This window comes from Pelecanus crispus, chromosome 2 (genome assembly GCF_030463565.1).
Source record: "Pelecanus crispus isolate bPelCri1 chromosome 2, bPelCri1.pri, whole genome shotgun sequence".
Classification (NCBI taxonomy): domain Eukaryota; kingdom Metazoa; phylum Chordata; class Aves; order Pelecaniformes; family Pelecanidae; genus Pelecanus; species Pelecanus crispus.
In genome coordinates, this window is record NC_134644.1 from 19,127,952 (window position 1) to 19,153,933 (window position 25,982).

Below are 25,982 nucleotides of genomic sequence, written 5' to 3' on the forward strand. Positions count from 1 at the left end.
CCTGTTTCTGCTTTCATTTCATGAAATACTGATCCTAGGAAAAATGTCATTAAAATACCCAGTATATTTTAAGGGGTGATCCTGAATTGTTTTATATAAAAAGTGTAAATAAAAATACTGTCTCTCAGAATTTAAAAAAAAAAAAGGAAGATGAGTAATCCTCAGAGTAAATGCTGTCTTCCCCCATACATCTTCCATCTGAGCAAATACAGAAACACGTCCTATGCATACTCACAGCTCATTTTCTTTGTGTGTCTGTCTGATGCTTCTCATGGCTGTGTAGAGGGGCTGCAATAGCAGATGCCTGTGCTGGAGGCATGGAGAAGGGCTCTACATGCCCCCCACCCCGTTTAACATATATGCAACAATTTTTGTGGGGGCAGACGATGAGGGTGGGTATGGCAGTGATGGTAAGCAGCTACTCTCTATAGCAGGTTTCCTCCCTGATGGGAGGCACCTCCTTGGAAGGCAGTGCTGTTTCCTCCTCCAGCAGCTTCTTGGTAGAAAAGCTTTTGTAGAGCATCCTAGGATTGCAGAGGTGCTTTTCTCCTTTGGCCTGAAAGCTCCATGGCAGCCCCAAACTGCCCCAGCTGCTCTACTCCCTTTGCAGGGGCAGGAACAGACAAAGTCTCCAAAAGGAGTGAAGTTGCTTTTTTATATACATACCTATGAAGCCAAGGCTAGTATCAAGTCAAAATCAGGAGGGCTTTTAAAGTTGGTTTGTTACTGACAAGGCTTTCCCTTGCAATGCTAGTATTATGTGTAGATGGCTCCAGTAAACACAAAGGCAAGTGTTTTTGCCAGTCTGTTAAGTAGTTGGTCAGCTGTCGCCCTCTGGGGATAAGGGAATGTAGCTAAGTCATTCTTGGTAAATAAGAATAACTGTTGTGATGTGAGAGCCTGCCTTCCTGTGTAGAGCTTGGTTTAAAATTATGAGGCAGAGGCTACTTTAACATTTCCTTCCTTCTCTTCCCCTTCTTTTGTGAAAGGGGGAAAAAAAAAAGTGTGCCAGCAAATAAATAGGTCAAATACAATTACTCATACAGAAAATCCTCAGTTTAAGAGGGGGGAGAAGGAGGAGGAAGCTTGGAAGCTGCCTTAAAAGCCCTGAAGTTGGCCTTTGAATTTATTATAATCATTTTTTCGAATAGGAGGCAGGTGGAATTGCAGCAATTTGTAAAATGGCAGCTAAGTAGGAAATTGAAATGATGCCTTATGGTAAAGGCAGATAAAATGTTGAATACATGCTAAATTGAAATGCCTAATAGCTGTAATTGCATCGAGTTTGTTTTGTGGAATTAATAGTTCTTCAAAACCAACCTTGATCTGTATATGAAGATTGATCACTTTTCAGCTTTGTTTTAAGAAAAAGTTAGAATTTTGTCACCATAAACCACTTACATTTCAGTGCATTAAAACGGTAAGAAGCTTTCTAGCCCAGAAAGTCAAACGGGAGTTAAGCATTCAGAAATTTTTCTCAAGCAAATGGAAATTGGAAGGACTCCTTTAAAGCAGGGATTGGGCTAAAACTTATCAAATGCTAAGCTTAGAGAAGGAAGCCTTGCTTTCACCCTTGTTATGCTTCTCAACCTGCCCTACTCACCTGTAGTCCTTATGCTTATGTCTGTGTGGGTGAAAAACAAAAAAGCAGATGAGGTGCTGATGGGAGGGTGGAAGGCTACTTAATCGTGCTTCTTCCCCGTTAGGATAAGACCTTTTATGTGTTAGCCACTTGAGTATTAACTTTTAAATAATTCACTGTAATAAAAATGAAGTGTGCCAGGGATCCTGAACCAGAGCCCCTGCTGCCTTTGTCCCTGTATTAGCCTCTATCAGACTCTCATGCTTCAAAGGATGTCATGTTGCCAATTTCATTAATGTCACATCATCCCTCTGGGGTCATGGCCAAACAGTAAATATTGCTGTAGGGTAAAGAACGCTTCTCTGGGGGAAAAAGTAACTCTTCCTGTTGCCAGCTCTAATGACTCTGTTGTGAGTGTTGACACTGTGTGCTTTTCATAGGGCACTCGCTACTGGGAATTTAGAAGTGTGTGTAGTGTCATCTGATACAATGTAGGTTTCAAACCTTTCTGCTTGCAAAGAAAACTCAAAACTATGAGGTGTCTTTATTTTCTAATTTTGAAAATAAATCTTTTTTACATTAACCTTACTTTATTGTAGCTAGATTCAAAGTTACCAATGGAAAGAATTCAAAAAGCTTGAAGTATTTAAAGGCAGTAATGTCAGTATCGTTCTCTGAACAACACTACTGAGTGCTGAGGGAACAATATAAAGTTTGTCTATCATCCACAAGCATGTTTTTGTTATGTTAATAGTAGTTTAATATGTAAAAACATTTTAAGGTCAAATGTGACTTGAAAATTTTTGCCTGCTCAGTTTGGAAACTAAAAAAAAAGAAGAAATAAAGGAGAGAGAAGCAATACTGACAAGCTACATCTGGTTACTGTTAACAGAAGACTATGTAATTACCAGGCTGCAAATAATACTGGGAAAGGTTATAGTTAAAAGATAAAGGTAAAATTTCACTGGAGACTTAACCTACTCATGTTCAATTTTGAAAGAAAAATTGATTTGGAACCTAAATTTTCTCAAAGTAATCGGCTTTACAATAGACTGTAAGGAACTAGAGAACAAAAAAAGGCTTCTGACCCATTCTGATAAGGAAACTGAGACACAGGAATGATTTCTTTAAAACTGCACAGAACTAGTGGCAGAAGTGTGTTACCTTGAGTGTCTGACACCCACGTACAGTCTGCCTTCTGAAAAATATCTTTGATTACATGTTCTCCCTAAGTCCATATCTGGATTTCTGTAAGGAAACCATATTGTAGACTTGGTGCTTTACTGTACCCTTTCCTCAGGTATCCCATACCCTCATGTACAAGTACCCTTCCAGCTGCCTTTCCTGCTCTGACTGTGTCATCTTGTGGTACTCCAAAACTGCTCCACTGATGAGACAGGAGGCAATCTTGTGCAAAAATCTATGAGGATGCCTACGAGGCAATTGAATAGCCTAGCTGCAGATACATAATAGCACTTCAAAAGGTCTTATGGCCAGCTGCCTTTCTGTAGGGATGTCTCAGATAATTCTTGCTTGACTAATAAAGGAAATACCTTTTTAAGTAAAAGGGGAGGCTGACTAAAGAGTCATCAAGAGCAATCATGGGTTTTTTTCTGTTGCAGTTGATGACTGTGATTACTGGTCAAAGGTAACGGATCTAAGGCTGGTTATTGCTTTTACACAGCATACATACTAAAGTTCTGAGTTTGCCAGATACATGCTATTAATGCAGATTACACTGGTGCAGTTTTTAAACCTTTGTTTCTATTGATCAGCATTTGTATTGGATGGCCTTTAATGACAGCTTTCAGTGATCCTGGGTATAGCAGGATATAGAGTGAAATTGGCTTTTTAAATTCAGGAGTTGGAGAAATAGTGAGTGACATACAGCAGGGGAAGTACAACCAACCTGTACAGAGATTTGAAGTTTCTGCAGTCTGAAATTGGAGAGTTCAAAGCTGAAATGTGCAGGAGAAACTTGCTGGACATCAGTGTGATAAGGATTTTGCTCCTGTGTGCAAGTGGCCTTTTGTATTTCTGTGTTTATAGATACATTTGCTCATGTAAATGAGTTGTGTGTGATGTCCCTAGCCGTAGTTTTCCAAACACAGGTTATAACTCAAATAATAGCTTTCTGGTTCCCTGAATCATGACTAATGACTTCCCCAATGACTTGTTACTTGGCATGGAAACTATTAAGAACAGTTAGTTAGACGACTGCATCCTGAGGCCAGCCAGCAGAGTCCCTCAAATGTCTGGACATCCTTTGGCTATCAGTAGATAATTCTGATTGCTTCACACCCTACCCTTTCATGCTGTTCTTGGTCTTGTCCCTTTGGCCTCAGTTACAGAAACCTGCAGTACTGCCTTTGTCAGGAGGTATTTTTGTACTGTTTAGACTACCAGAACTGAGCACACTGGAATTGCTGAAACAGTTGCCTTAAGCAAGTCAACCTCTTACTTGGTACTTACAGTCAATGCTCGACTGTCCCAAAACATTGCTTGTCCTGTCCAAACCCACAGCTAAAATTCTCAGTCCAGGTGCTCTGAATTCCTGGCATCACTTACATAAGCAGCCTCACTTCTGGCTTTGATAAATGCCTTGCATGGCTGTTGCAAACACCTGTTTTGCCCATTGTCCTAATTGCATTACTCCTTTCCAGCCCACTGCTGGCTCTCAGTCCTTGGCCAGCCTACTCTCCCACACTGTCAAAACCCTGCAGATGTGCCACTGCCCTAGCTGTGATCTTTTGGAAATGCAGCGAGGTTGACTCCTATTTCTTGAACCTGAGACTGTGGTTTCTTTCTCTTAATTTTGTGACAACCCTTAAAACTTTATCCAGGACTGCCACATGCTTGGCAGGTTTTCCCTGGAAAGGCAAAATTGTTCTGCTTGCTTCTTTCAACCATGTCTCTGCTATGATGTTTGCAAGAAACCCCAATACTGCTGCTTACCATGCTGTGTTGTTTCTGGGATCATCCTGATCTGTCTAGTTCTCTGCCTTGGCATCACAAGCATCCCCAGCAAGCCTACACACTGTGGTTTTGTTCTGATGTGTATGTCATCCGGGGTGCTGGTATCTGGCTGAAATTTGTCTCCTGTGTGTACAGTAATACAACTAGTGAGAGGAGAAGGGAGTCGTGCTCCTTACAGCTTCTGCAGAAGTTCTCAGTGCTGCTCTTCATTTGACTAAGCTTTTTTCCTTTTGCACCTCCTCTCTCTTATTTTATAGATCCCTCTCAGAACAGTCTCTTCCCTCTTCAAGCTGTGCACCTTATGCATGCTGCTGCTTCTCTTCCTCATGCCCTGCATTTCCTTCCTTCCTGACTCTGACCTTCTTGGTACTGATCAGGCACGTGATGATGGTTATGTTCTTCTGCCAACTGGCTGGCTGGCCTAGAGGCATTTGTAGAGAGATGCTTGAACCTACATAAACCCATGTATCTGGTTTTCCTTTTGGTTTTCTGCTTTTTTCCCATTTTTCTTAAAATCATGATGAGTCTAGACCCTGCTGCCTAAACTGTTCCCAGTTCCAGGCAATTTTTTTTGATTGCTTAGAAGGCACTATGTTTGGTTTTTGGACCAAGAAATGCAGCAAGGTTGACCTCATAAGCTCAGGCAATAAATACAAGAAAATGTCTCCTAATTAATTAGCTTATTAACCATGATTAAATAGCCATATGGTTCATCTTGCTTAAATTAATTTGCTTTCCTCCCTTACTTCTATCTTTTGGATCAGGAGTTCCTCTCCCATAAGAATTCCTGTTCCCTTTGTGTTCATTCCTTCTGTGTTTTCCTGTCCGTATGACTCTTGTTTATATTGATAGCAGCAGAGAGGACATGTACAGAGCTTTTTACTTATAGAAAACAGTATGACAACAGTTACTAATTCTTCTGCACAATAAAGAAGAGTATGTATCTGTATATTGTTTAACTGGTGGCAAAAGAGATGAAGCTCACCTGACGCAGGGGTGGAGATAGGAATAAAGGTCAAGAGCTGTTGGACTTAAGATACATGTTTAGTATGTTAAACAGTACTTAGCAATAGAAAGGTTTGAAATAAGATGAAGATTCCTGAATCACTGCTAGATGTTGATATTCATACTGTCGCTGCAGTGGAGGCAGAATGTGACAGTGATTAAGGAGGAGGTGGAAAGACTCACCATAAGTGCTGAGTGACACTGCATAAGGGAAGGAAAGAGAGGAAGCTTTTTGGTTTTATATTTTTGAGGTGGGCAAATTTAGTAGTAGAGGCTGGGTAAGAAACCATGCCACCCTTCCTTTTAAGCCTTTAAAAGGTTTCGATCTATGGCTGCTGGGAGGGACAGGACTGAGAGTTTTACTTTTTGGACTCTTTTAACAAATTCCTTGTATTATGCCATTGCCCTTGGCAACTTGTGAAGTAAGGGGAAGGGTCATATATTCCTGTGAGGGGGGAAAGCAAATTTCACTGTTAGAAGCCTGGTTTAAAAATATAATACTTGGGAGACTATGCTGGCATCCTGGAAACTGACCCTTCATGTTTATCCACTAAATAAGTATGTTCGGACAAAAGTGGTTTAAATGCCTTAATTCTGCCACTCTGCTGATGAACCTCTGCCTAGACTGGGAGTGAATGGGATGACCTGTAAATGTACTTACCACGGCTAAACTTTTTCATTTGAATTTTGGAGCAGGTTTTGTGTTTCTGTTCTTGTAATATGAATAACTTAAGGGGAGTGGCTTTCAACCTCTTTTGACTTGTAAACTTCAGCTGTTTTTCAGTGGTTTTGCAGACCCTGTCAGAAATCTCACATATCCACATTGCTGTATAGCATGTTTTAATTATTTTTTTCCCGAGTTCATGGATGCCTTTAAACTGGTCTGTCTTTCTTGGAGGAGGAGGAGAAGGTGCAAACCGCAGTTTGAAAAGCTGTGCATTAGGATGCTTGTTCTGGAAGTGACAGTTTATTTCCAAACGACTCAAAAATATCATTGGGATTATTTAATGTTTTGGGGTTTTGAGTTTGCTTGTTTTTTTTTTTAAATCAGTGAAACTAACCCTTTTCCCTATTCAAAAACATGAGTCTTCCCCCCGAACAAAATTAGAGAACTCGGCTTGAATTTATTTAAAATTTTACATTAGTTTTCCTTATGAGGCCAAGTTTTCATAATTTTTTTTTTCCTCTGCAATCACAAAGCCTGTAAAAGTGATATAGTGGAGTCATATAATGACTTGATTCTAAGAGCTAAAATTTCAGAATAACAATCATTAGAGCACTGCCAACACCGTTTTGAGCAGCCAGCGCTGTGCTGGCTTGAATCAGATTTCAATCAATAAACCAGAGGTGAAGGGCCCTGCTGCTCATCCTGTTTGAGAACTCCCTTTTCTTTATTTACCATTCAATGTAGCAGCTAGGATTTCTTCAAAATACATGAAGGTTAAGTGTCAAAACAACAGGCAAGTCTATTCTGCACCGTATAGCTGAAACTGTGGTTTTGTGAACAAATTCTTAAGTGTATGTTGCCACTGAAATAGCATTGATTTGGGTTTGGACTTGAATGGTCAGCAAAGAGCTTTTCAACCCTTTACTGCCCATGAGAAGCCTGGCAAACAAATCTGGCAAAGCTTAGCTATACTTAATTTTGACAGGAGTGTTTTTCCTGTGGTCACTTAGTCAGACACAGAACTTTCAATGACTAAGTGAGCCAGTAAAATTTCTGATAGTGTACCAGGATGTGTAGCTAATTATCAGTAGACACAAATGATTTTCTTTTAAATGTGATTATCTGTAGTTTAACCTGTCCTATCAGTTGTGATGGATCTGCCATTAATTTCTACCTTTTTCCCCCCTTTTTTTGCCAACGTTAAGTGGCTAAAAGCCAAGGTAAGAAGTGTTATTTCTCCTTTGACCCACAGCGCCTCATGTGACTGATAGTAGAGGCTGCAGAGCCATTAAAACTGAAAACTAGTGCTCTCTTATGCTCTCCTCTGCTTTCCATAGGATATTTAGATTAAACATGCTATACTTGATTTTTTTTTTTACAGCGTTTAGTGTGTGTCAATGTATCTGCGATACATTGACATCTGCATTTATACATAGATACATTAATTTCTCTAACACATGTAGTGCTTTGCTCTGAATTCAGTAGATGCCTTGATTCCCTTCACTTACATTTTTTGCAGGAGACTTCCCAGACAACCTGAATGACTCTGTTAGTCAAATAGCAGGGGAAATTGAGAAATTCTGGGCCCATGCTGACTGTATTGTGCTGTCAGTGTTAAAGTTTGATTTAAATTATTATTGCCCTAATGGAGATGAACACAAATGTGGCTTCCCGTTAAAGAAAAGAGGATGTAAGAGATTTGTACATGACTGTCAATTGCCTACCTTTCTGATGTCTGTTGTAAATTAATAGCAAAAATAACATTAAGCTTGTATTTAGACTCTTTGTATTTACTGGTGTCTGTCTTGCATGTAGCTGAAAACTTGCTGTTTGACAGCTGTCTGGGAATTCTCACTTCATATTCTTACACTTAAAAAAAAAAACCCAAAACCTGTCAATAATAGAGCTGCTCTGTTATAAAAATAAAATCATGTTTTCCCTTATTTCAGCATGGAAATAACCAGCCTGCAAGAACTGGCACCTTGTCAAGAACAAATCCGCCTACACAAAAACCACCAAGTCCTCCCATGTCAGGCCGGGGAACTCTGGGGTAAGAATGAAGACTGCTTGCTCCTGCCTGTGTAATAGAAAGTTTTAATTGTGCTGGTGTTGGTGTTTCTTAAATACATGGATAGATGGCAATTGTGATTGCGTTTAGCAAAAACCACAATTACCTTTTCTGTATAAACCCTTTCAGCTGCACTGACTCTTATTTTCATGATGACCTTTTGAAAGAATGTTTTTTCATGGGGGATCGATTTATTATAGATATGGGTAAATGAGGCAGCTATTGTTACTCCTGATTTTTGGGGAGAAATCCTTAGTGACACAAAAGAATATCGATAAAGTTTTAACTTCACTGTGGGAAAGACTTCATTGTTAAAGTTTTTGTCTGCTCATTTCTCAATATTATAAGAGGTAAGAAATGGCTGGTGGTGCCATATTTGTGCATTATCTAAGCAAAATTCCTGGCATTGTGAACACATTGGCAACATTGGTTCTCTCAGGCTTATGCATTTTTATTTTTATGCTTAAATGAGGAAGGATTTTGCTATTCCTGAGTCCCACTGTGACCGGAGTTCCCTGCCGTAGCATCTGTTTTGCTGCTGTGGACCTGTGGGGAGTGAAATCTGCTTATCTTGATGTGCCAGCAAGTAGTTGTTGCTAGGAACCAAAACATTAATACTTGAGAAGCTCAGAGCACGTGCCATATGGTTTTTGTCTGTGCAGTATCTTCCAAAAGACGTCCTAAACAAGACCTACCTCTTTGTCACTCTCAGTCTTTCCTTTATGCTATGGGGGACTGAGGCACTGAGCTGGCTGCCATAGTTGTGTTGGCTTCAGGTGTGTTGTCTGGGAGAGGTGGGTGGGTAGCTGGAAAAATGATGAATAATGAGACAGAACAGGATGGGGATCAGGAGCAATGGTCAAGGAAAATCAAAGAGCAGCAACTCCTTTTGTTGAAGACCGATTTTTTTTTAATCCCGATTTGATGCTTTGCTGCTTCATGATGGCAGTGTTTGTTGTGTATTCTGCAGAGAAATTACCCTAGAGGTTTCCTCAGCATGTTTTGTGAAAATTCCCATTGCTCAAGGGCATGCAATCAGTATTCCAATTGTCTGTCTTATCCCAGCTGAGAGAGAGTTGTTTATCAGCCCTGGGAAGCTGGGCGGTGCTTTCACATCCTCCTGGATGTTTACTAGTGAAACAGCAGCATTTTTTAGTAAAACAGCAGCATTGGTTTACTGGTGAGCTGCCTCTCTCTAATGCTGCCCCCTGAACAAGCCAGAGCTGTTTGGTTGCCTTAGCTGATGCCTGATAATGATTAATCAGCTGAATGTCATTTCCAGATGAGCTTGACAAGAGGCAGCAGTTGGCTGAGGGGGAGGAATAATGTGGGTTCGTAACAGATTTCTATCTGCCCTTCTTGTTCAGGAAGTACAGTTCTTGTCTTGAGCAGCCGTGTTCTGCCAAAGCATGAAATACAGGCATGACTGTTTCCCTAATATACGCAGAAAAAATTGCTAGAAACCGCAAGGGTTGCTTCTCTTCTCCCTTTAATCCAGAAGACAGAGATAAGCGTGTAAAATCAGAATGAGCTTGGTGTGTAACACAGGCCTTTGAGTACATACTGCCTATTGTGCAGCTTGTCCCTCCAAGGCAGGACTGTGTAAAGGAATATGGTGGGGAGGGAGTCCTGCACAGAAATCGCTTGGGCTGAAAAGGGAAGGGGACTGCAGGAAGCAGAGGTCTCTTCACCAGAGCAGGGAGACACTGTGGAAAACCTTGGATGCTCAGGTTGGAAGTAGCACAGGAGAACGAGTGCTGGAGCTGGGTGGAGGGAGTAGTTGCAGTTGTGTCTTGAGGGTCCCGGGGCAGAGCAAGGCCTTGGACTCCCTGTAGCTCTCCCTGGTGGCAACGGGCGTCAGCGCTGCAGTGAAGCACTGGGGGACAGTGAGGTGGGGAGCGCTGGGCAGTGTCAGGAAAGAGTGTTTTCCTCCTTTGCGTAAGGCTGGCAGAAAAGCAAAGGGAAGGATTGGACTTGAGTGATGGAAAGAAATTATTTTTTACTTCTCTGGTGCTTAAGAGTTCGAGTTCTTCAATGAGGCTGAGAAGAACAAAGGAGAAACTGAGGCATGGCTGAACCTGAGGATGTAGTCAGGGTTTGCTTTTGACAGTATTTTTAAATTGTACAGGCAGAATAAATAGTATTACAGAGCTGTGTAGTAGTTCCTATTGCCAGTGCATTCCAAGGTGGAATAATTCAAAACTTTAGTTTTCAAGGTTATTTCCGTTGCAAGCAGATTTAAAATCTTCCCTGCTTATCGTTTGATTTGGTCGTATTTAGAGCTGTATCTCTTACAGCTGGAATACCAAGTTTCTTTATTTTTCCCACGACTGATCTTTTTTGGCAGATCTATAGGTGGTGGCAGTCTGCATATTAAAATCATTTGGAGTTCTTCATATAAACAAACAAATTTACAAACACCACAATGCATGCAAACAATTATGGTATTTCCACTTTTCCCTTTGAGACGTTTTAGTAATAAAATGTTATAGTTAAAATTTAGTACTGTTGCATTCCATATTGTAAAAAGGAAGTCAGTAAGTTTCTTAAAATACCAGGAAGCCATATAACTTACCAACTCAGTTATAACCAGTAATTGAACAAATGATTAAATGCCAGTAGTTTTGTATTTTTGTTTTTGCTTAGTTGGTGCATTGCCAAATTCCATGATTTGCAAGGGATCTCTTAGTTACTGGTGAGAACTGAAGAGCTCTGCAATTCAGTACAATAAACGCACTGTTCTTAAGGCAGTAGCGAGTCTGGTAAATAGATCTCGAAAGATCTGTGTTGTATTTCCGACTTGATGCAGTCTGCTAGGTCACCTTCGAAGTCTCTGGGCTTCACTGTCTTGGGCTGCAAAATGGACACAATGAAGCTCATCTGTGAAGCACTTTAAGATCTGCTTAAGTGATACGAGATTGCTTGATTATTGCGTGAAGCAATGCTACTCGGAAAAGCACTGGTGATTGCAAATGTAACTCGTTCTGTGAATCTTTCAGCCTTACTCCTTTCTTAATGAGTTGAATACCTTTAGCCAAGAATGCTTTTAGGATGGTTAAGCATTTGAAGGGGAGGGGAAGGGAGGAAGGAAGGAGGAAATTGTTACAGTGGAAGAGTTTGTCATGTGCAGTGTACTGAAAGGTAACCCCAGAATATTACACAGGTGTAACTATTGTATGTTATGTAGTTCAAAGAATGTATTTTGGGAGTTAAATTTAGTTTAGGCTTTTTAAATCAGCTTATGTGCTGTAAGCTAACTTTTATGGATCTATCTACATAAGAGCACTTTAGAGAGTTAAATGTGACCTGTCTACCCCACCCGGTGGAATTTGTTTAATATATTGTAATGTGGGTCACTGTGCAGTGATCTCCATGAAAACTTAAGAAAACAAATGGCTTCACTACTTCATTCATTTATCCTTTTGATCTTCTGATCCTTTATCTTTCTGTCTTCAATTTTTTTTTTTGACTTGACCAGACGAAATACTCCTTACAAAACCCTGGAGCCAGTCAAACCGCCAACAGTCCCCAATGATTACATGACCAGTCCTGCCAGACTGGGCAGTCAGCACAGTCCAGGAAGGACGGCTTCCTTGAACCAGAGACCAAGAACTCACAGGTAGAGCGTTTTCTCACTGTAACTCTTTTCCTGCCTGGCATGCTGATGCTTACTAAAGTCACAGAAAAGCTTTGAAGCTTTGTGCCTGTTGGCTTTTTGTTGAAAGGCAAAAGGTGAGTTATTCTACCGCTCTGCATTAACAGAACTTTGCCATATTGTTGACCTCTCTAAGACAGAAGTGTCTTCATATTCTATAGAAGCCTCATTGTATCTAGCAACTTACTTCCATAACCACAGGCCTCGTTTCATATAATCAATATATTTTGTTCTGTGGTATTTGTTTCCCAGGAATAAGCAAAACTTCAAAATTTCTGCAGTTGCAAGGTAGGGTAGTGAGGGGTGCTAAATGGGTTTAAAGCTGCATTATTAACCTTAGCCTAAAATATACTTGGGCTTTTTTTGTTTTGTTTTCAAGACCACTAAGTGCAAAGGGAAATTTCTGTTGATTAGAAACACTGTGATGATGAAGGTAGTCTGAAACTGCCAATGCTTTCTTTTGGCTAAAACTTAATGCTCATAATCAGTGCTAGCATGATAGAAGTCGAAAATAAAACCTATTCACAGAGCAGGTATTGGCATCAGCTGGTTGTTTCCACATGCTTAAAGGCTTTGATGAAAGAGTAGTGTGTGTTTTGAGTGAGAAGGGTGTTCCAAGTGAACCTTGTTTGGTTTGGGGTTTTTTAATGTAATTTTTTTCTCAAATTGCAAGGCTAGATCTTTCTCTAAGCCTCCTGAGTGAGTTCAGTTTTTTCAATTTGATTTTTATCACAGGCTTCAAACTGCAGGGAAAAAACAGATCAAAGAATTCAGTGTAGTTAGAAGTAAGATTTTGGCTTATTTTTAGAGAGCTTCTTTCTTAAATGTTTTTGGTTTTTTAGACTCCCAGTAGGCAGTTAAACACAGTAGGTCACTAACAGGGGTTGAGAGAGTATTTTGGACACAGTTGATCATGAAATACTGTGAGAATGAAGTAACTTCTAAATCTGGCTGCAATGAAGATCTTGTTAATCTGTTTAGCTGGCTACTGTGAATGCTCCCTACTCTTGTCTCACAAGATCTTCTTTTATGTAGACTGCAGTTAGAAATTCAGCCGCAACCATGGTGACAAGATCAAGGTCTTCAGCAGACAGAACACTAATTTTGAAGGAATTATCTTGGCTTCCATTTCAGATCACTGATTTTCTTTTTTGTAACACTGTTACTGTCTTAAGATGTATTTGAATGATTTGCACTTGGCTCATGACAGCACTGATTTGTAGCTACTCAGCAATGGTAAACAAACTTTAACATCACTGAGCACTCTTTAATTAGCATGGATGAGTTAAAGTGCTGTTTTGGCTTCAAAACATCTTGTCTACTTAGTTCCCTTTATATTACCTATTTAATGCATGTAAATTCAAGCCTTGGCCTAAGGAGTGCTCTTGGTTAAGAATAAGGACAGATTCCACCTGAATCTTGATTCTTTTTCAGCTTCCTCAATGAAAAGAAGTGTTATGGCCTCCAAAGGCATGTGTAGAAATCTTATCCAGTAGTTCACTAGAAGTATGTTCTGTAAAAATCTGATTCACTGGCCTCTAATTTGTATATCATATAACAGTACTTAGACAAATTGTTACCTGGCTGTACTGTTACCTTTCAGACTATCTTAGAAACAAACTTACACACAAAAAGTGTGTGCATGTGCGGTGGGAGTGTTAGATATACAGAAAATTATCCACACCACATCTCACCCCAATTGGTTTCTTGTGGCTGTTCTCAGTTAAAAAGTTCTCAATCTAAACTTCTGTTCTGAGTAGAAGAAATGTTCCTTCAGCCCACAGCATGAATAATCTTAAATAATTATTTATAGTTTAAGCATGAACTCTTCCAGCCCCAGCTTATTACTTTCAATTATTACAAGGCCTCTGAACTATTCCTGCAGTTGTTACTCCACTGCCTAGAACTGGTATGGTTGCTTACCTTTTTATTTTTTAAAGCATTTAATTAGACATTTTATGCATAGTGATGTTTATCAGCTTAGCTAATTTCATTTATTAGGAGTGTAATGCATCCAGACTTGATTAGCTATATGCAATTGTAGGTAGACAGAGGCATTTTATAGGGGATTTTTCAACAGTCTTTGACAATTGAGTTAGGCTAGCAGAGCTTGCACAAGTGTGACTGTTGATAGGTCTTTGTAGGAAGTGCTGTGCTGATACTTGTGTTTTTCGGTTATAGCGGTAGTAGTGGAGGAAGTGGCAGTCGAGAGAATAGTGGAAGCAGCAGTATTGGCATTCCCATTGCCGTGCCTACACCTTCACCGCCAACCATCGGACCAGGTATGTTGGACTCTTCCCATGTTAACTTAAGGCTGTAATGTAAGTCACTTGTGTTTGCAGCGGGATTTTGACTGAATATGATGGGGTAGAAACTGTCCTGAAGCACCATCCTAGTCAGGAAATCTTTTATGAGTGCTGAGGGACGTGTCAAGTTTTAGTTCTTTACTGAAAGTACTTGCAGAACAATCATTATAGAATAGTAGATTGTTAAAACACCTCTGCCAATCCATGTTTTTACAAGATAATCAAGGGGGGAAGGGGATAGAAGGAGAGAGGTGTACCCTTTTAAAGCATGAGTATATTTTTAAATGCATGTCTACCGTTTGGCATTTCTGTATGCCCTGAGAAGCAGCAGCAACTCTGTATGTTTGATGGGAAATGCTGTCTTCTGAAATAGCCTGCTAACCTTACCATCTGCCAATGATGGTATGTACATGTTCTTTTTTTTAATTAAATAAAAGTCTTCAAATAAAACACAGAAGATGACGTACGAAAACACTATTAGTAGTAGAATTCAGGCTTATCCACCAGTGTTGTTTATGCTACTATCACAGTCTGAAGTTGCTAAGCTATGATGGAGATCATTGAGAGAGGCAGGAGAACTAGCGTGTGTAAGATAGCACAGCAATAAAAGAGAACCATGCAGGATCTCTTGGCATCAAAAGCATAATACCTTGTCTTCAAGAATGATGAATGGTGAGAATGTGTAGGATCCTTCTTTATTATAAGCCAGCAGAATTATTATCTTGGTAATAAACCAACTCAGTCACTTGTTTATTATCTGTGTATTTTGTAAGCACATAAAGCTAATTTGCAGAAGAAAACAGTGGAGTTTTGGTGTAATGTAATTTTGCTGTTGCACCTCTTAAGTATCTGTTCCTTGGATGACAAGTCTTCACTTGCTTACGCACATGTAGGCTTTCCTTTCCCAGGTGTTTCTGATCCTGCAGTGGTCAAAATAGGCATGAAATCTTACTATCATCTGGCATCCCATAAAAATCAATGGGAATAAAGATCTACAGGTACAGAACCCTGTGGAGGATAAGGACCTGAGTTTGTATCAGTTGACTGAAGTTGAATTTCTGTATTTGTTTGGGAAGCCTATCAAGTGCCCGTGGTTTCTTATTTCATTTTTTTTTTTTTTAAATATATGGCCTAATTGGGAATATAAACTATTTTATTAGCACACATTTCTGTTCCTCCTCCTCCTGGAGCCCCGCCAGCACCACCACTGCCACCACCTCTCCCGATGGGCAGTCTGATAGGTGAGACTTGTGTCAATGCTGAAGTGATTGCAGTCATGCTGCATAATCAATAATCATCTATTCCTAATGGATTTAGGGTGTTTTTTCTTCTGTAGTGGGGTCTATGTGATTTTAGTATAACAATCAGTTCTGGGATTTTTTGTTTGTTTTTAAACAAATCTAATCTCCACTAATTTCCTGTGGTTAAAGCCTCTGAAGGTAAATGCACAAGGTATGGGGAAAAGTCTGCTGGTTCTTTTGGTTGCTTGAAATCTTTGCTCCTAATAAAGCTAAGATCCAATTAGTGTGATCTATAAGAACTCAAAATCAGCTTGAGTATTGGTATTCTGCTGTATCACTCCTGCAGCTGAAACTAAGCCACAACAGTTGCACACTGCTTTAAAAGTGGTAGCTGATCTGTAGGGTGATGTATGTATTTTATCCTGTGGGCGTGAAGTGACTGAAAAGCAGAAGTGTCTGTCACAGTGGCTTGGGTTTGATTCTGTAACGCTGCAGGCGGGTGGCAAGCTGGAAGACATGAGGATACGAACTAACAGTTCTTGAAAAATTGCTTCAAGCATTACATATACCTGTTAGGATGGGATCTAAAAGTAGTACTTTTCAAAACAGGCAGGAAAAAATACCCCACCCTTTCTTATCACAGGCTGATGACAAAATTAATTGATTGTGTTATGAAACTAGCTTTGGAGGCTTTGACCCACATAACCCTTTGCACTTTCCCTTACTGAAGTGTTAAGCGAAAGTGACTTTGGATAGTATTACAGGACTGCAAACTTCTGATCGCACACTGTTTGTGTATATATGTGTGTGTGTGTGCATTTTTGTTTATATTTATGTAAGATACATACATATGTATATAAAAGCACAAAACATTTTATTGCAAAACAATTTTTGCATTTAAAAATTGCATTGATCCATGTGACCTCAACATGTGAGATTCATTAGTTTGCAAGGTGTGATTCTTTTCTCTACCTGTCAGAGGTTAATCCAAAAGAGAACTTACTGTTTTATTAACCTTGAAGTTTGTGCAGCAAACATGTGGAAGGTAAAAATGGGTGTTCATCCTGAAGAATGAGTGACGTCTTTCTGTCAGCTGGCATCGGTGATTCTGATTTGTTAGTGCAAATTCCATCAATATAAAAGCACAACTAGCAAATATGATCAATAAGTGTGCCAACTGTCTGAAGCTCATGACATTCGTTTAGTGTTTTGTTAGAGTGTCTTTATATTAGATTGGAGACAAGTTCTGGTTCACAATGGAAAACATTTGCTTTGAGCAGAATGTGGATTTTTTTTTTTCCTGTGTGCTTTTTAATAAAGGGTATTGCATGTAGAATTGAGATATGCTTAGGAGTTGGAAACTGATTCTATTTTCCAGTCCAATCCAGTGTCTCAAAGTAGTTCTTAGCATTTCTCAAATGCCCTTTATATGAGTGTTGGTTTATGTCCTGTGTGTTTTTTCCTCATTATTGATTATAACAGGGATGTTTGTTTTCTGTTAATCTCCTGTTACTGGCCTTAAATTATTGGAGACCTGTAATCAAGTGTTTCCCATGTTCTGGGCTTTTTTCTATTTTCTGCATTCTATCCCAAGTAATGCTCTGCTTAAGTCTTTTCCTTGGTTCCTTTGGCTAATGCTTTTCAGCTGCTCCGGGTTCAGCTCCTGGTTCCCAGTATGGCACAATGACCAGGCAAATCTCGCGACACAACTCTACCACTTCTTCAGCATCTTCTGGTGGATACAGACGGAATCCTTCTGTGACTGCCCCATTTTCTGCTCAACCTCATGTTAATGGCGGGCCTCTTTATTCTCAAAATTCAAGTAAGCTTCTGAGCTCTGAAATCACAAACTGTTTTGAGCAAAATGATTGTAAAAGCATGCATGGCATTTTAATTCATTTATGAAGAGCATCAATCAAATTACTGCTTTCTTTCCTAAAATAGAAGGAAAAACAAACAAGAAAAACCATATTGAAGTTGTACAGTGATTGCACTATATGCAATTATACTGTTTTCCCCTCTGCCTTGTTTGCTGTTACTCATGACAAGAAATTATTATGATTGCCTATCTAATTATAGGCACATTATACTTAGCATTTCAGGTGTGCTTGGAGAACATAAACTAAAACCAGATTTTTTTTTTGCAGGAGACCTAATATGGTTGTAGTACAGTCCTTCCACTACTGGGCTAGTGGCAAGAGAGTACTGTCAGAGCACAGCGCTCATGTAACAAACTTTTCCCATTACACAGTTCCTCCTTGTCTCTGTCTCTCCCAAATCCTTTCCTGATTCCGAGTTTCTCCTTTGTTCTTAGTTTTAAGCTTGACTGTTAAAGAAGAGCTCAGTTTCTCTCTTTTTAGCAAATGACTCCTCCGTACTTCCACACTAGTAGTAGTATAGATGGAGATGAATGAGGGAAGGGATGGATGTCATGGGCAAGTGAGCAGGTTTTAGTCAGCAGCATCCTGCCTACCTACCCAACAGGGCAAATGAGGTTCACTGCAGAAGGATCTGCAAAATCAGGATCTACTTGAGTGTTGGTAAAAGCTGTTTCTATCAGGAAACATCTTCCTTGCCATTTCCACAAATTTTGACCAGATACATGTAGAGGAGTGATAGTCCTCTAATGGGTTTTGGTGGTGTTCTTCAGTGTGCCAACTCTTTAAACTTCAGAGTGATATTTCTTTTAAAAAGAAATGTTGATGTTTGGGCTGAAGATCACTTTGGACCAGTGTTCGCTGTTGTGTACTTACTCTTAAAGAAAGAATACATATAAAATGTTTGAGACACCGAGGTGAAGAGTTTTCTCAGTGGTTTAGAAGTATTACATTTATCAGAAAGCATTTTTATATGCAGACACAGTACCTATCTTTTTTTTTTTTCCCTCCGATCCTGATTTTCCTCCTGTTCTCTCTCACCCATACTGGCCCTTCATTTTCCTCCACATTCTTGTTCCCCCAAATTAATTCACCATAACAACAGAAACTCCTTCCTGTTTGAACAGTTATGTTCTGTTGAATAAACAGGGCTTTACTTCTGGAAATAGTTCAGATGTCTTAAAGGCTGTGCACACCACTGTTTCTGAACATTTACATTTGTCCGAAGCAATTTTTTGCTCAAATGCAGATGCTGTTCCTTAATCTAGCCTCTCTGGTGTTTTCAAAATACTGACTGTCAGCATTTTTTAAACAGTATTTTGATGGGTGTGTTTTTCTACTTTAAACTGTTTTCCTCTGTTTCTTGTAACTGGTGATTTTTATTTTTTTATTTATTTTTTAATGCTACTGTCTTGACGTTAAATCCAGGTCCCATGTTTCCTTAAGGTTTTACTTTCCATGCTAACAAATACTCTGTTTTTTTCTTAGATGTTTACTTCAATTTTGTGAGAAACCTGTTTGTTCTCCCTCTTTTATTGATCATTTCTCCCATACAGTTTATTTGATTATTGGTTTTGTAATGAACTAAATGCTCCATTTTTATTCATCGAACATTAATCTTAGTTATGGCTTTATTTAAAACTGTTGCTTACTTGGAAGTATAGAACCTCTTTCAAATTTGGTTCCAACTGGATTGCCCTGCTGAATTCCCACCTTCACAGGAATTTCTCTGTTTCAGTGCAAGAGAAATTATACTGAGAAGGGGCACGGTATAAACAAATGAGTTGATGTTTTGTTGGATTTCTTCTTTTTTTTTCTTTCCCCCACCCTTCACGGGGAGATGTCCTGCCAGAGCTGATACTTTGAATGGCATGCCCTGCTGCTACCACGCCTCTTTCCTACCTGTAGAGGGAAGAGTTGAACATCTCAGCTGTCAGCCCAGCATCTCTGAGCACTGGTGCCATGTGTCCCACATCTCATTACTCACCGAATAGGTACATACTTCAGAGGAGAGAAGCTTGCAAGTGCTTCCTGGGGAGCTCTGTGCACTAGTGTAGCCAGTTGTAGCTGTTAAAGCCTTTGCCAGCCTCTTAGGCTGCTGGCTGCCTCTAACCACAGAGGACTTAATAATTTAAAATAAAGTTCCATTCTGCTCTAAACCCTTCTGGTTTTCCTGCCAACAAGCAACAAGGTCCTTTTTTCTATGTAAAACAAAAACATAGTAAGCCAATCCACTGCCCCCCGCCCCAGCAGAACAAAATTACGGGAGGTGTTCTCTGTATGTTGCAGCATTGTTTCCCTTGTAAAGTAGTTGTCTTTGCCTTGTGTCAGTGCTGCTTTGCTGCGCTTGATGTAGTGTTCTACTCTGCTCTTAGAGGAGGAGTCCAGAATCCTGCGAAACATCACCTCTACTTCTAGTACCGTACTTCTAAAAGATAACTGCTAAATTTGAGTAATCCTTACTTGGCAGCAAGACAAAAAGCCCAGTTTTGTGTGCTCCCCAACTGAAGTGGAGCAAGTCCCTTCACACGTGCACCCTGTGAGCTTCCAGACACACAGCCTGCGCTCAGACTTTTGTTCAGCTAAACACAGGGGCATGCTTTGCTTTTTGATCCTCAGTTGGCTAACCAATTGGCGAACGAATTCAGCCTTGTTGGAAACACAAGCTTGAAGAAGGTTCTTCTGTGTGTGTGTTCTTGTTGTTCTTTACATACTTTGTTTTGTGGTCCTCGTTACTGACGGCTGCTTTTGTTTGTTTCTTTTTTTTTTCTTTTTGTTCTTTTTTCCCCTTTGTCTGTTTGACTTTCCCGATATGGTGTGTGTGTGTGTGTGTTGCTACCAGTTTCTATTGCTCCACCCCCTCCCCCTATGCCTCAGTTGACTCCACAGATACCTCTCACAGGCTTCGTGGCCAGGGTGCAGGAAAACAGTAAGTTTGGATAAGCTGAGCTGTTAAAGGGTAGAGCATACTTTCTTCTAGCATGCATGGCTGGCAAGTCAGACTCTATTTTGTTTCCTTTTCCAGAAGCTAATACCATCTTGCATTCTAGTGTCAATATGCTATTGGAGCTGAAGGGCACACTCTTCAATATTTTATAACATGTGCATGATTATTACTGACCCATTTAAGTTCTGAACTGCAAATTTATTATAGAAATACAGTGTGAAATACGTGGCATCTGCTTGGTGTGAATGTAGAAATGTATCTTAATTAAAAATATTAATTAAATGTTGAATCATCCTGCCTGGGGCTTCTTCACTAGGGGTAATTGATTAGCTTTTATTAGAAAGGCTTATGTAGACTGTCAAAATATGTCCTGTGTAACCGTTGACTCTAATGCTGTCGTAGTTTTCAGGAAGCTGTACACTCAGTTGAAAATGTGCAGTCTTACAATCTAATGCTATTACAAAGGAGCTTGTAAGGTATTTCTCCTCTCGTCAGCCTTTCATTCTTCATTTCTTTGTGTCCTCTAGCCAGATTTCCCTACTGAGCTTCTTGCAGCATAGGTCCACTTGTTAGGTTTGTGAGAGATGCTCCCTGGCTATGATCTGTGCTGCAAGGTGTTTTATACTGGTAACTCTGCTTTTACCATTACTGCTTGATTCATTTCAGGTGAGTGTTACTGTCCCAAATGCTAGTACAGGTGTAAAGTCATGTTGCTGATCTGGGGACATCTTTGCTGTAGGAGTAGACTGCAGTTCTGTAAACAACAGAATGAATGCAACGTAGATAGGGCATGAAGCAAGTATAACATATTTTTAAGGTGTTTGGGAGCCATAGTGAAGTCTGCTAGGATCTCAGGGGCTACCACTACATAGTAGCAATGTAGCTCCAGCACACATTTAGGGGCCCCCAGATCTGACTAGTGCAGCTGTTCAGCTTCCCATTAGAACTTTTAAGTGGTCATGTTCTGAGCATTCCCCTAGAGATAGGAGGCATCTCTTTGGTTCTCATTCGAAAAGAAGGTATTTTGGTGTTGTGGTAGGTAAATAGTAAGGATCATGTTGATGTAGAATAGTAAGGATCATATTGATGTAGAATAGCATGCCACAAAATTGTGTTGACAAACCTTTCCAAAACTCAAAGCATAGAGGTAAACCTACTGAAGATGAAGGTTACAGAATGTCTTCACTTGCAGATAAACTTGAGAAAATTGACACCTGCTTCTGAATTGTTCCAAGTATTGTCCTCCTGGAGATAACACAGCCCTTGGGAGAGTGGAGGTGAAAGGGACAGACTTACTCGTGTGTGCAACAACGAAATGCAAGCTGACTTGTGAATGAGATTGCAGCAAAAATAGCTGAAGCTTGAAATCTGGTCATAGGAATTGTTCTTTTTATTTTCTTTCTTTTAACAGTCCCTTAGGTTTGAAAGTTATATGACGAGTACAGCTTTGAGCTGCTGCTGCCTCATTTTGGAGGCAGGGGTGCATGTGGCAGTCTGCGCATACGGTCAGCAAAACTGGCTGTAGAGGCTGTTGTTGAGTTTTGGCATTGCGTGCTAGATTTTCATCTGCCTCACTTTCTGCAAGAAGTCTACGGGGGTGTGGAGTTATGGAGACATGTGGGTAGGCTTGTCTTTTCCTTATCATAAAGATCTCTGGGTTTGGAAAGCAACATCCTCTGCCCTGTGGACTTCTTTCAGAGGACAAAGACAGAGGGCTTAGAAACTATGCAACGCCTATTCTTTTTTCCTGCGCCCTGTGCCCAAACTGTGGGTATCTCCTTCAGAGAGGTTTTCCAGTGTGTTCGGTGCCCAGGGACAGCTGATTGGATGTAAATTGCTGTGCTGTCACACCCAGTCCTTTCAAAAGGAGTCTGCTGGTCCCCATTTAAAGAACAGGGATGTGAATACATGCAAGAGAAGATGTCTCAGTTTGGAGCTGTATAAATACTGGTCCTTTTACCTTTCTCATTTAGTGTGGTTTTCTGTATGCTTCCCCCCACCCCTTAGGGAAAGTAATGCTATTCTAGAGTATGCCTGGTTTAAGTTCAGAACCAGGAAAAGTCTAGGTTAAAATCCAAGAGGCAGGGGAATACTTCCGTGGGGTGGCACTTGTCAAATTTCTGTTCTATTCTCTCCCCTTGTTTAAATGTGAAGTTGAATTGTTTTAAATGTTTCCCATAAAGCATGCAGTTTCTGCACTGCATCTCAGTTAGGGTATTTGTGGGCACTTTCACGCTTGCTCTTCCTGCCCTCTTCTCAAATAAGCAACTTCATTGTTGAATAAATACGACTTTTTGCATTTATTAAGGTAAGGATTTCTCAAGATCTCAAAGGATTGTTGTTTCAACACTGGGTTTTTTCCTGGCTGCAGATGGAAATTAAGGGGAGAAATAAATTTTGTGAAGGATGTGCCGAAACTACCGCACAAAACCAATCCATTCATAAACAGTGTTGTCATGTGTCTGTGGTGGATTAATGAAGCCTGCCTGTGAGTACTATTCAGTAACACGGGCAAGACGTAGTGTTCACTCAGCCAAAGACTTTGTTAGTCTGTCTCCAAGTGACATAAACGGGCTTCTGTATGGGAGAGGAATCACTGATACAATAGCAGCCAGTCTCACTGATGGAGAGAGCTGTGGAGTATACAGCTCAGCTGGTCAAGTTAAAGAGGAGCTGGGCTCGCAGGTGAAGAATAGCATGAGCTCTTCAGGGGGCAGAGAGTGGGCTGGGTGCCAGGGCTGAGGCAGCCTCTGCCCCACCAGCTCCTGCTGGCTTCTGCCCCCTCGTAGCAGGAGATTTGGCTTCCCCTGTACCAGCGCAGCAGTCTGACTGGGCTAGGACACAGGAACTATGCTCAAGCCCCTTGTCAGGGGCGTGTGGCTGAAGAGCCAAAGTTGGTCACTGCTGGAGTAGTGGCCAGGCAAAAGTAAAAAGCGTTAAAGCAAACAGAAACCCTATTGCTAATCTCCAGTGCCATTGTAACTAGCAGTAGCTAAAGCTTCACTCAGTGGGGTTCTTTCCTTGCCCTGCAGCTTGGCTTTCTTCTCAAAATTAGTGTAGTATGCTGGAGCTACACGTTCTGGAGCACATGCCCAGCCTGATGGCTCCTTCCAGTCAAACCCTTTCTAGAGCAGTGTTTTTCAGCCTGTGTTTTCAATGTGCAGACTCCCAAATATCTTGTAATTAAATCTGTATTGCTATATAACAAAGTGGAGTTTAGTGACATTAGCTTCCTTTCAGTAACTCTGGCTTCATAGTGCTTACACCTAGGTCTGTGTATAGCGGACCATAGTTCCCAAGGAATAGGGTAAGCGATTTGAAGTTCTTGCATCTGAGTGTGCTCTCTCTCCTTTGCTGCCAGCTGCTGTGAACGTTACTGAAAACTAATTTGATGAAGTGATTGTTAGTGATTTGTACCACAATGCTTTTCTTTTTTTCCCTTTCTCAAAGCAACTTGTAATTGTGCTGATTGGAGAATCTCAGGGCAGGGATTTGACATTTTGGATTATACACTTAATTCCTTGAGCACTTTTTCCCCAAGAGCAGCAGCTGCCTGTTGTATTTTTCCATTTATTAATTGAATCCTGGATATGTGCACACACACAAGCTAGTCTGCAAGATAAGGATCAGTACAAAGCTTTTCTTCTGCAGAAGGATTACTTGGCTTTCTCTTACCTGGTTAAATCTTAAACACCAGTCTCTTCCCTTTTTTGTGATCCACACCAGATCTTTTTGTCCCCTTAATGCTAGTTCTGAGAGAAAAGGAATCCGAGGAAGCAGTGTTCAGAAATAAATTGATTGCTATAGACAAAGGATTTGTTAAAAAATAATCAAGCTGCTGGTCCAGTCCAGAGGCCTGTTGCTGCCTGGCTCAGAGGGTGCCACTCGGAGTCCTCCCATAGCTAACCGCTGCAGCTAGCCCCTCAGCGCATGGACGTCGGAGCAGGAAGTTTTCCTCTCTGCTGGTGTTCAGCTTATGCCCTGCAGCATGTGCTTTGACTCTAGTAGCATTTATACATAGATTTGACCACTAATAACAAATGTAGTTGTATGTTGTAGCTGTTAATACAAAGCCTCTGTTTCTAATCAGTGCATGGTATTATAGTGCATGCTATGTGTGTTGTCCCCCCACCCCTTTTATTTACAGTGTACAGCCTCAGGTTTGTTTGCATCTCCACACTGTTTTGATTTAAGAAAAAAAAAAAAAAAATCTCCAAATATTTCTAGTTGCTGATAGCCCGACTCCTCCCCCACCACCGCCTCCTGATGAGATGCCGATGTTTGATGACTCTCCTCCTCCTCCGCCTCCACCCCCCGTGGATTATGAGGATGAGGAGGCTGCTGTTGTGCAGTACAGTGATCCCTATGCAGATGGAGATCCTGCTTGGGCACCTAAAAACTATATAGAGAAAGGTAAGAGAAGCGTTGCAACTCTGTGTTACTGCAGTATCAGAGGATTAACGCTATCTAAAGGGAATGAAGGACTTAGCTTGAGTCTGATGAAAACAATCATTGTCCCTGCTAAGTCAGAACTTGAACAGTTCTTTTCTTAGTTTGTCTGTGGTTACACCTAATGTGATAAAATATAATCCTTCTTTGGAAGGATTATAAAATACCTTCAAGCATTGTAGAATGGATAAAAAAAAAATCCTTCGCTATGAGAAGCAGATGTAAATCAGATGGCTTTCATCTTTGCTGAGCTGCTGGACTGTGTCCGTAGCTACCTCAGGATTGCTGGGCAATCATCTAGAAATAGTGTTGCAGAAAGGCCGGAAGGTCCGAGCTCTATTTATCCCATCAAACTAGATAGCCAGAGTGGATCATGAGCCTTTCAACTATAAAATGTAGTGAGGCGTCCTTGGAGACTTATCGGTGACTCTAGATCAGCAGACTATAAACTCTGCTTAGGTATGAACTTGTATGGTAAATGTCTCTTCCCATGAATAATTGAGATGCTGATTTCCTGCCTGTAGAGCTGTCTGTGTTCTGACAATGACCATTTTGCCAACAGCAGTGTTGCAAGTTTTCTCATGCTCTGGCTGGTACTGTAGTGCATATGAAATGGGGTAGGGTACCTGTGATACCTGTCTGGGCAGAACTGCTGTGTTCTGTTGTCACTCCTAGCTGGACTGCATTGCAGGACATACCCATGGGATGAAAATAACCGATACACTGCATCATCATTCGCTAGGCATTAAGGCATCAGATTTCTGAGAATATGTGTTTGTAAAATAGTAGGTTCTTGGAATTGATAAAACTGATCAATTGCATAAATCCATATCAACTGTTTTGAAGGGTAAGGCTGCGATGTCCAAAGTTTGTGTATTCATAGTGGCAGTTTTTAATTCCAGTGTTATTGGTGGCGATGTGTACTTTCCTTGGGGAGATCTCTGCTTTAATTGCACACAGTGAGTTGGAGGTTGGAAAGAGTGATGTATTCACCAAGCAGCTACTGAAAAATAGCTGACGTTGCTGTAAATTTGCTTCTACTTTTTCCTACAATAACTTTTATACTTGCACTCATTGTAGCTCCTTGAAAAGGAACGCCAAACTTCTTATCACATAGAAGCTCTGTAGCAAAGACCATCCACTCCTGTACAGTGGCTTTAAGCAGCTATGTTTACAAGACCATACACTAAAGTACATGCAGCTATATAG

General features: G+C 40.5%; 1 protein-coding gene across 13 annotated transcripts in view; it reads left to right on the forward strand.

Moving 5' to 3' along the window:
* Positions 1–25,982, forward strand: part of ABI1 (abl interactor 1) — an 83,555-nt gene that overhangs the window by 56,417 nt on the left and 1,156 nt on the right. For 2 of the 13 annotated variants that reach the window (XM_075706016.1, XM_075706017.1), the window contains 7 exons: positions 7,436–7,450; positions 8,180–8,280; positions 11,777–11,917; positions 14,135–14,235; positions 15,420–15,500; positions 17,146–17,322; positions 24,552–24,737. In XM_075706016.1, coding sequence (XP_075562131.1) covers positions 7,436–7,450; positions 8,180–8,280; positions 11,777–11,917; positions 14,135–14,235; positions 15,420–15,500; positions 17,146–17,322; positions 24,552–24,737 — 802 coding nt within the window. Of the gene's footprint in view, positions 1–7,435; positions 7,451–8,179; positions 8,281–11,776; positions 11,918–14,134; positions 14,236–15,419; positions 15,501–17,145; positions 17,323–20,219; positions 20,307–24,551; positions 24,738–25,982 lie in introns of all 13 variants that reach the window. The other 11 variants (XM_075706024.1, XM_075706026.1, XM_075706015.1 and 8 more) reach the window with 10 other exon arrangements.